The sequence below is a fragment of the Sphaeroforma arctica genome (genome assembly GCF_001186125.1).
Source record: "Sphaeroforma arctica JP610 unplaced genomic scaffold supercont1.580, whole genome shotgun sequence".
Classification (NCBI taxonomy): Eukaryota; class Ichthyosporea; order Ichthyophonida; genus Sphaeroforma; species Sphaeroforma arctica.
This window is the reverse complement of record NW_014039978.1, coordinates 3,786-14,682: the sequence shown is the minus strand read 5'-3', so window position 1 is coordinate 14,682 and position 10,897 is coordinate 3,786. Positions and strand designations below refer to the sequence as shown.

Sequence of the window (10,897 nt, the reverse complement as noted above, 5' to 3'; positions counted from 1 at the left end):
TATATATACTATATATATATATATATATATATATATATATATATATATATATATATATATATATATATATATATATATATATATATATATATATACATATATATATATATATACATGTATATCAAGCAAGACAAGCTCGATAAATTGAAAACTAAAATACAAAAGGGGCACTAACGGCTGATATTGTATTGACTAGCAAAAAGAATGAGAGCACCGGCATTCTATTTGCTGGTGTCGAACAGAGTAGAAAAGTATTTGTATGCGAGGGTGACAGCATGTTTACAACTCCAAGTCTAATGACGATTTCAATTTCCTCGCTTTCAAACGGAATACAGCTAACAATGTGGACGGGCATGAGCATTTCTTAAGCTGCTAGAAAGCTTACAGCATCATGCCAATTCATTGAGAGATCCTATATGTCGATGGAGTAGAAATGATGCGCCCACTGATGTTGCACGAGGGAATGATGATGAAATTCCTGCTGAGGAGATGGCTGCCGGATCGAACGCATCGCAAAGTCGCTTCGCACTACTAACAGATATGCCCAGAACCAAAATGCGAACTAAGCCACAAACTACAGTTCCGGAGGATGAACCAATCAAATGTCCTTTTAAAAGACCAGTACTTGATGATCGACCTGCGATAATTTGGCCGATCGAGGGCGCAAACAGCGGTGCCAATAATTGATGTTAAGCAAGCTACAGTACCAGTTCGCAATAAGCGCACAAACACATGCGCGCACTGCAAAGAGTCTGGGTGTATTGGCAGACAATACATGTCTGACTACAACTGTCCTATATGGCAGTATAAAAAATGATCTGCTGTGCATACAAATAAAACTAATTCAAGTAGTGACACGTAATTAAACATAAATATACTCTTTACTTCTCTAGCTTAAGTGATAATAATTTTGTCTTTTGCAGAATACAGAAGGTAGTACCTCCACAATTTCTTAAGGATTGTCTTGCTTTCCGAGCCTGTACGTTATTTGGTATCACCGTAGGATGTTATAGTATGTATGCGGTTAATTGGGATAGTTCTATGATCACATCTCATACTGTATGTCTTGTTAGGATTCTTTGGGTAATCCATTGAAAGTCCGTTGTATACAACTCTTTGCTCCTTCCAGCTTAATAAATGCCAGGATTTTTTTTTTGGCATGTAACTTTTGATTGTCTGTCCAAATTCGTGATGATACACCAACTACATACACCATCTTAGTCTTAGCATTAACGGCCGCTATGCCAAAATGAAATATTTGCACCTTAGAACAACCTGCCATACATGTCGCAGCATCACATCCGGTTCACTCTGGCGATGCACCGCAGGCAACAGAATACGAGACACGTGTCAATATCGTCGAACAATACCACAGCTTAGGAGATTACACTCCCGAGGAAACGGTAAACATATCGTAGAAAAAAATGCAAACAGATGGACATGATTGGCCCCGAATCCAACAACATGTACACAAGTTCATCGAAGGTTATGTACCATGTCTCAAAAATATGATACACAAAAAGGATTCCATCCCTTGCAATCAATCACAGCCGCATTCCCAGGTGACAGAGTCCAAGTGGACACCATTGGGCCACTACTGGACTCAAGCATAAAACTTACATACGTGTTAGTATGGCTAGATGGGTAATCATCGTATGTCATACTACGACCAAGGATGGACAAATCAGCGGCTACTATAGCACGTACGCTGGTACCAATCATGTATGAACATGGGTTACCACAAACCATACAGACTGACCAGGGCACTGAATATGTGAATGACATACTCTCAAAAGTCGTTGAACAAGCGCCGACACAACACCTAGTCTTTCGGCCGTACTAACCTAAAGTCTTAGGTGCAAACGAGTGATATAGAAACATCATACCATTGCTACGAAAATCCGGTGAACGAAGCCCAGGCAACTGATGTTCACGACTTCCCTATGTGCAAATGGGCCACAGCCTGCGCACATCAAGACGACATAAATCACCGAGATTTAATGTGTACTTCGGTCGCAGACAGAATCAACTCACGGATTACGGCACAACGGTGAACGCCCCCAATACGACGATATCATGGGAAGAGCGACAGAATATAGGTGACAGAATATAGAAGAGGCAATCAGGCCACAACTAGACACTAATACTGCGCAATATCAAGAGAAGATACCAGCAGCATATGACAAAAATTTTAAATGAGGTATGTACACTTCCAGGAAGGGAACATTGCCGTGGTCCGTTATCAAGGCTTAATGAAGAAACTGACATCACCATATGGCGGACCATACAAAATAGTTTGCAGGGAGGGCAACGGGTATTTTGGCTGTATCCTTGATGAGAATGAAGCCCTGGAATATCCTACCTCGGTTAGTGATGAGCTAACTGGACTCGTAAAAAAGGCCAATGCTCTGGAAGAATTCACTTCCAAAAACCAAGTACAACCAACAGAGGAGACTCAGTTCTCACTGATACTCGACCACAGGCCGTCCATCCGAGGTGATGGATCACAGGAGTACCTACTGCAATGGATAGATGCGGAGCGTATCTGGACGCATGAATCAGACATGGCAGATGCTGATATTCTTACTCTATACCGTCAACGCACTCGACGCAAACATAGACAATCATGGCAGACGAAGTCAACAGCAACGAGCACTGATGAAAGATCAGCGAACAATAGAAAGCACACGAAGTGAGGGAATTAACCAAGTCTCAATAATAACAAGGGGCACTCCTACTTTTCTCACCTTGAAACATGCTCCGCCTACGTACCGGGGAATAAGGACCAAATACTCGGTTGTAGAGCCACCGTTGAGGCGCGTTTGTGACATATATGACGGAAATGAGAGTTCGTACCGAACAGAACATACAAATATAATTTTAGATAACGGTAAACCTCCAATTTGCAGAAGACTATCAATCTTGTACTCATAATATCAGCTATCAGAAGATATGTAAAGTTACAAATGCTCATTACTAATATGTCAAAAATACGACGATACAATAGGGATGACAGACCCCCTCAGGTTAGATGTACTTTCGACTGGGCTTACAAATGGTAAAATGCCAAATAAAGACCAATCGAATAAAAACGTTCTCAAAGCATCTACACCGCTGAGGTGAAGCTAAAAATATAAGACCGCAGTTTACCGATACTATCATGGACTGTTATACTGACTGGTATATGCTTAAGTTCTCTAACGGGCACGTAAAATTTGACTAAATAAACGTCGACATTTTCAAGTCGAAGTGTTGAATTGTTGTAGCGCAGTATCAATAGCAAAGAGAAACTGTTTTGGGGTAGGGTTTTGCATAATATATCCATAACCTTATGTTCGACTAGTTCGAGAGCTTTTTCCTCACATTCTATAGCCCAAAAATTTCCCGGGTTGCCTTTGTGTTATCGTCCTCAGGTTCTGGGAGCAGCGGAGAGAAGACACAGAGACATACACGAAGGCAAATCAGTAATTCAGTGGCAGGGCAAGGTAAAGCAATCAGAAGATATGGCGCAAATAAGCGTCAAAGTAGAGTACACCAATGTACTGAAGTGCACACGGTTGTGAGCAAATCCTCGAAGAAGTGACCCTAACAAGGGTCGTACCATCAGAACCAGGCCTGCTTAAATATCCTATAGTCAAATATTGTAGAGTGACAGACTGTGAATAGAAGTTGACACAACGCGAACCTAACTAGATATGGACCGGTAGGCACAACATCAATCGGGAGCACTTCATGGGTTCGTGCACAGACTGCCACGGACATAACTTTTTTACAAGCAAGTTCAACCTAAGGTAGAGGTCAAGTGATAGAAATACTGGGTCTTGTTACTAAGACGAAAGTATGCGCCCATAGATAAGCGTGTCATTCTCGATGTACGGGCAAATGGGAATGCAATCAAATCGTTGTTGCATCCGGGCTCGCGATGCATATCATCGCGGTTATATAACGTAAATCAGAACATTAAACCTGCTGACGAGAAATAAATACATAAACGTATCAAGACGTCTATTAATTTACGATACACATTAACGAACCAGAGTTCAGTAGTCGCAAAGGCAGTCAATTACATGTCGCCAGACTATGATTTGATAGTACGACTGCTTTAGTGTCGAATATATATAACTATAACAGCTTTACCAACAGACATTGCCACACATACAGATCAATAAGACGGCAATAACCCTTCTGAAATGAAATTATTCCACATTTTACAAAGATTAACAAGATCAAGATCACATACTGGGATAAGAAATTCAACAATGGATACTTGTGCATTAAATTCTCGAAGCCCATCTCACAAATAACTTGTTGCATGGCGTCTCGGACGAGTAGTCAGATATCAAGATACATGCTGGTTGGAACATTAAGTTATAGCAGTAAATGAACCTTCCCCAAGTGATAATAATCTAGCGTTTTTCATTGTATATCAGTTCAATTCTGATGAGAAACTGAAAATAGCACAAGTCTGTTTGCAACTTCCACATACCAAGGATTATCGAATCATTGTAACGAATAAAGGGAGAGGGAGCTACAATATTATCCACCGTTGACCTGAAGTAAAGATATCATCAAGCGACACAGCAAAAGTGGTTTACGTTCACATGGGATGGGCAACAGTCTTCGTTTAAAGGAGCACCTATTGGTTTGCACATGCTACGATCGGTTTTCCAATGCAGCATGTAAGAGTTGTTTCGAAACATGGATAATATACAAGAGTAATATACGACATTAGCGTCTTTATAAATGTAAACGAAGAACACAACAGAGTTATATGATATATTTAAGCAAAACTGAACAAGCACAACCTCTAAATCAACAACAAGAAACGTCACTTCGGTGTTAACAAAATACAACTCTCGGGGTATCGAGTTTCTGGTGACGGAATCATGATCGATCCAGGAAAGTAGAACACTTACTGAAGTAGAGAACGCCACTACGACTGGAAAGAAGGTGAATAGCACATGCGCTTTCATCGATTTTTATCTGGCCTTTTCGACATTTGAGATGTCATGAAGACAAGTTAAAAACTTTATGAACCAAGGACTTACAGTGACGACGTCGTTAAGCATATAGAAAAGCACCGGTAGTCCAGTCACCTAAAGATGGATTACCGTTATAGTATCGAGAACTACATCCGATATGACACTCGGAGGCGTTGTAGCAGCGTTCTGTATCAAACAATTGATGGGAACCAATATATAAGGAAGTTTTTCTTATCAAGGATGCGAATTCACAAAAATATCGCGAGATTATAGTAGCATTCACTCCCGTTGATAACTATATGTATGGTACACACTTTCATGTATTATGCGATCAGGAATCGTTGTAGCACAAGAAGGACACGAAACCAAACTCACAGTTGGTTGGTCGGTGGCATAATGCGAATACGAAGTTCTCATTTAGCATGGCACATTCCTGGTTTATACAACCATCTATCAACATGCTATCACGCGTTGTATCAGACTTCAATAATATGATGAGAGAGCCAATCCTATGTGATTCAAGATTGCAGACCACATATGAGGTTCACCACGAACGATGTACAACTTGCCAGTAGGGGTTGTGTATCAAATCGATTTTTTTAACGAGAAAGCTTGAGCGGATTGATAATACTACAGCTGTTGAATTATGTGCATATACCGAACAGTGGTCTAGCCATACGACTTATCCATCGTTCTGTATAGTACAAACAAGCTATATTAAAAAAACAACAGTTGTAGCATTAAATGTATATTTTATAAAATTGTGCACAATCCCCCGGACAGTGAAATGATATGAACTCATTTGTCAAGTTATACTTATTGATGACACTGACGCTATGTTTTCAAGATAGCAATAACTATTACATTTGTATGTAGCGATAAAAGCCTAGGCGTCACGATATGGAAAGGCCCAAATAAATTTCGATACCAACGAACGTACCCACCATGCTCTCCCAATATGCCAAGTGCAAGCTATAATTCGGCAGCCTAGCCCAGATTTCCGAGTCTAATCGTAGTGTAAGTTTATTTAAGACGCGCACTGTAATTAGCTTTTCCGAACTGAATGGCTATATGTAGCTGCGAGCTGGCGGACATAGATTATGTATTGAGCCGATCATATAACAAGCTGATTCAGTGTATAAGTTATTCTAGATTATAACCAACAACAAAACATACAATCACAATGTGAATCGATAAGACCGAATAATACCATTTCATCTGCGTATTAATCATATTTTTATAAGATGTACTATGAGATAGTATCGTATTTCAAATCATTCGTCAGCCGTTTACTATTTGTTTATCTCACTGCTGGGCGAAGACGGGATTTATCCACAAAAATCAGATGTACCAGAGCAAGCTTGTGCTCAAAGATGCTATTTGTCGCTTATATTACGGGCGACCGACGTTCGTTTTCATTCGAGTGTACAGTTTTCAGCTCAATCATTTCAAAAAGGTACATAGGGAGTGTTGATACAACATTCAACTGCTCATCCAACTCAATCGTGTTTCAAAGATTAAAAGTATAAATTCAATCGTTCATCCTATGCGACACGAGACAAAATTTTAGCATCTTTTCACAACACCAAGACTGATAGCAACGTAGAGTCGTAACATTCACCATACTTTGCTTGGTTAACGTGAATGGTCCCGTATGGTCCCGTGTTATACATCTATCGAGTCGACACACTGATAAGATTTTCATACGCGACCATCTGAGAACAGTGAATTATACTAAATATCGGTTAGTTTCAATTTAGCATGTATTTATGTAGCGATACGGCGCTTGCCAGTCATGTCTACACGAAAGGTGACAATGATTACATAGTAAAATAATGGAATATATTATGCGGCCATTGAAGAATTAATATACTGTCATAGGAGACAATCAAAAGGCTACATGGCGACAAATAAGTATAACATATATCATGAATATTTTGAAAGCATATATTAAACGATACGACACCCGGAGGTACTGACTACACACAAGTTGTGACAGCAGCAGGAATACGACAAATCGACTCGTTCATTAGAAAATTTACTCCTTACCTTACTACTTTAACTGACACAGCTAATACTAAGGCTGTTGTTCGCGTGGACGATACATTTCAAATTCAAGACCGGCTACATAGCATCACAGACCACTACAATTTACCATTCATAGAGGTATTGCCACATATGTCATATATGCGAAAACAAAGAGCCTGTTTAAAACTTACTTATCTGTACAACAGTAAAACACGTCCGATATGCTCCGATATCGTCACATGTACGAACACTTAAACGCGCAAATGATTACAATGCAAGTTCAATAGGAACAAAAACTTGATTGAGGTAGTGGTTATCCTATATGATTTTGATTCATATTACCCCAGTTCGAATCTGGGATCGAGCTCGTTTTTTATTGGTCATTTAACTTGCTTAGTGATCGTTTGTGTACTTGTGTATGTGTATTTATGTATATGTGACGATACCGTAGACGGTAGCATATCGAGCTGTTTTTCTTTCGTAAAGTAAGTTTCTATTGAGCTCATCGTGCTTTTTTTTTGCTATTGAACTTGCACTGCGATCATTTGTGTGTGTATTGGTGTATGTATATGTGACGATATCGTAGCATTGACGATATCGTAGCATTGACGATATCGTAGCATATCGTCACATATACATACACCAATACACACACAAATGATCGCAGTGCAAGTTCAATAGCAAAAAAAAAGCACGATGAGCTCAATAGAAACTTACTTTACGAAAGAAAAACAGCTCGATATGCTACCGTCTACGGTATCGTCACATATACATAAATACACATACACAAGTACACAAACGATCACTAAGCAAGTTAAATGACCAATAAAAAACGAGCTCGATCCCAGATTCGAACTGGGGTAATATGAATCAAAATCATATAGGATAACCACTACCTCAATCAAGTTGTGATTTTTTAGATACTTTATAATCTATTCAAGTAAGATATCGTAAGAATAAATTGTTCATATATTTTTACGCCATCTATCCTGAATATTCGAACTGGGGTACAGTAATATGAATCAAATCATATAATTAGGAAATTTAACCTCTAGCTCAATCAAATTACTTTTTATAAAAAATATATTCAGAATAGATGGCGTAAAAATACATTTATTTATAAATGTATGTTGTTATTTATGGTGTATTATATTCAATTTTATTATTATAATATTAATAATATAAAATGTTAAAATTTTCAGAACTTGATTGAGGTAGTGGTTATCCTATATGATTTTGATTCATATTACCCCAGTTCGAATCTGGGATCGAGCTTATTTTTTATTGGTCTTTTAACTTGCTTAGTGATCATTTGTGTACTTGTGTATGTGTATTTATGTATATGTGACGATACCGTAGACGGTAGCATATCGAGCTGTTTTTCTATTGTGAAGTAAGTTTTTATTGAGCTCATTGTGTTCGCTTGCAGGTGTATATGACACATGTGACAATGCTTCCATGAATAAAAAATTGCAGTGGTCGGTTCTGGTGTATTTATAATTTTGCTGGTCTTGAAGTAGAATAAAATCGTCCACGCGAACAAAAGCCTTAGTTTTAGCAAACGTGAGCAGCTAGTAGTAGTGAGCGACTGGATTATGCTTATTAAAAAGTTAGATTATTGTATTCACGTCGTCATAACTCTTTGTGTAAAGAAACGACCACTGAGAGCGTTGTCGTTAAAAAGTTGATTCCTAAACATGCATGTTAAAAAGTTTCTTCTTACTTTCTGACGTGCCATTATTACTTGTCGCCGAGTAGCATCTTGCTTGTCTCATACAAAAGCTTAGGAGAGTCTTGGCGTGATGTTAATCGAGCTCGTTTTTGTTATTGAGTTATAGATTTGAGGATACGGTTGCAGTTATATGGATGGAAATTGGTATAGTCTGTTCTTGTGTGTTTTCGATGTGCCGTCCTGATTATATTTTAAGACATTTGGTACAACTGCGAAGACTGCCTACGAAAGTGTACCTTATTTGCCTGTAACTTGTATTGCCAATAAAAATAATAATCACACTGACAGCTAAGCTACTTAAAGTGAACGTTTAGTTATAGTAAGCAACTGGATTATTCCTTATCAACAAGTCAGTTTATTATATACACATCGTTATCTCCTTTTTGTATCGACTTGACGACCGAGTGCTATATCATAGCATAGAGGCGTATAAAACAAGCATCGTACAATTTTATTCTTACATGTTGCCGAGTAGTTTTTCGAATGTGTGGGTACAATCTAATAATGACGAGTTTATTTGTGTGGACATGGTTTGTTGTCGTTGACTCCTATGCTTCCAAGTAGAGCGAGGCGGCAATTCAGATTTCACTCGCTTAGAAGTAAAGCGTACATGCCTTTTCGATCCACATAAAAACAATGCCACTCATCAGGCAACAGTCAGTTGTGTTCACCAAAGCTACTCATGATACCAGCTTAAGATACACATACACTGATATTGAGCTATTTGTTGCACGCAAAGTATTTACAAACTTTCCAGTCAGGAGGCAAAACTGCATAGCAAATTTGTTTATTTGACATTCGAAGAGGTAGTTTTATAGGTTCTAAAGGTCTGCATGTATAGTCACAATACGTTGTCCTAAAATGGCCGGGCTTAAGTCCAGTTAATTCCATCACATTCCACTCGTATCCGCGGGCTAAAACGCTTCGAGACGACCACCTCACGACTGTTTGCAAAAAGGTCCTAACTGATGTAATACACGGTGCTTGGTTCCCACTAAGTGAACTGCGTCGGCCATAGTCGCTCACCCCCGTGCTCATCGCAAGCCTGGTTTAGCACCAACGTCCGTGTGCTTCCCCACACTCTCGCCACTCTCAACCACACATTCATCGCTCCTGGACTTTGCATACGGGACGGGTGGCGTTGGCGGTGGTCTCCTATACGCTTTCATCTGAGTCGTCGCCTGTTGTGCTTGTCCCGGTGACCGTGTTTGCACCGGCAGCTGTGGTGTATTCTCTCGAGGGTCAACGATTCGGTAGCCTTCATCCCCAGGGGCCCTCCGGGTGTTTACACTATACGCCCGTTGCAAGGCAACCGCCGCCGCATCGCTCGGTATAGTAGGGGATACGAGGGCCGTCGGTGACCTGGACCCAATTTTCGGACTACCGGTCGTTCCCACGCGGGCAGTTGCGGGTGTGATCGTGGTCAGTACCTTTGTGAGTGTCTGGGGTGTTGAACTGCGTCTTGTTGTATGGGGCTGAGTCATGGTAGTGCCCATGGTTTGCACGTGGCCGTTGTAGGCTTTGTTCACTGCAGAGCCCCGGGCGCTGTTGGCCGCAGACCCTCTGGCGCTACCGCTGCCGTGAGGGCTGGTTACTTGCGCTGCCCTGTCCTGCGCCTCATCGGAGATGGGGTCAGCACCATTGCCACTGACATTTGTGGTGGAGGGTACACGGTACTTATCTGGTAGGTGCAGTGGTTGCAATTTGCACGCGTGGGTGAGTACGACGGTGGAGGAACCAGGACAAATTCAATCGGGGTGCTCGGAGTGACTGAGATATACTGTCACGTAAAGAGCCGGCGCAGATAGAGAAGCCTGATTGAAGATATTGGCCGGCTACGAGTTAAGCGAAGAGACTGCATAGTACATAATGTATACATACATACATATTTTGTCATATACACACACACACACACACACACACACACACACACACACACACACACACACACACACACACACACACACACACACACACACACACACACACACACACACACACACACACACACACACACTATATATATATATATACTATACTACGTACGTACGTACCTACCGTACGTACGTACGTACGTACGTACGTACGTAGTACGTTACGTACGTACGTAACTACGTACGTACGACCGTACGTACCGTAACGTAACGTAACGTAA

The 10,897-nt window shown here is 40.4% G+C and overlaps 3 protein-coding genes and 3 non-coding genes across 6 annotated transcripts in view; 4 read left to right on the top strand and 2 right to left on the bottom strand.

The window, feature by feature from the left end:
* Window positions 1-687, top strand: part of SARC_07381 (hypothetical protein) — a gene marked incomplete at both ends in the record, with an annotated part of 834 nt that extends 147 nt beyond the window's left edge. The window contains one exon of the mRNA XM_014298685.1: window positions 432-687. Coding sequence (XP_014154160.1) covers window positions 432-687 — 256 coding nt within the window. The remainder of the gene's footprint in view (window positions 1-431) is intronic.
* Window positions 688-2,195: 1,508 nt separating this feature from the next.
* On the top strand, window positions 2,196-2,696 carry SARC_07380 (hypothetical protein; the record flags this gene model as incomplete). Its single annotated transcript, XM_014298684.1, has 1 exon — window positions 2,196-2,696. One exon carries the CDS (start codon window positions 2,196-2,198, stop codon window positions 2,694-2,696), a length of 501 nt encoding a protein of 166 aa, XP_014154159.1.
* Window positions 2,697-7,305: 4,609 nt separating this feature from the next.
* Window positions 7,306-7,377, top strand: SARC_30158. The gene has a single exon. It is a non-coding gene; the product is annotated as a tRNA-Gln (tRNA).
* A 468-nt stretch (window positions 7,378-7,845) lies between these two features.
* On the bottom strand, window positions 7,846-7,917 carry SARC_30157. The gene has a single exon. It is a non-coding gene; the product is annotated as a tRNA-Gln (tRNA).
* A 296-nt stretch (window positions 7,918-8,213) lies between these two features.
* Window positions 8,214-8,285, top strand: SARC_30156. Its single transcript has one exon. It is a non-coding gene; the product is annotated as a tRNA-Gln (tRNA).
* A 1,387-nt stretch (window positions 8,286-9,672) lies between these two features.
* SARC_07379 (hypothetical protein) overlaps window positions 9,673-10,897 on the bottom strand; it is a gene marked incomplete at its 5' end in the record, with an annotated part of 1,454 nt that continues 229 nt past the window's right edge. Inside the window, one exon of the mRNA XM_014298683.1 lies at window positions 9,673-10,423. Within this exon, the coding sequence (XP_014154158.1) occupies window positions 9,777-10,423 (647 nt within the window). The 3' untranslated portion in view covers window positions 9,673-9,776. The remainder of the gene's footprint in view (window positions 10,424-10,897) is intronic.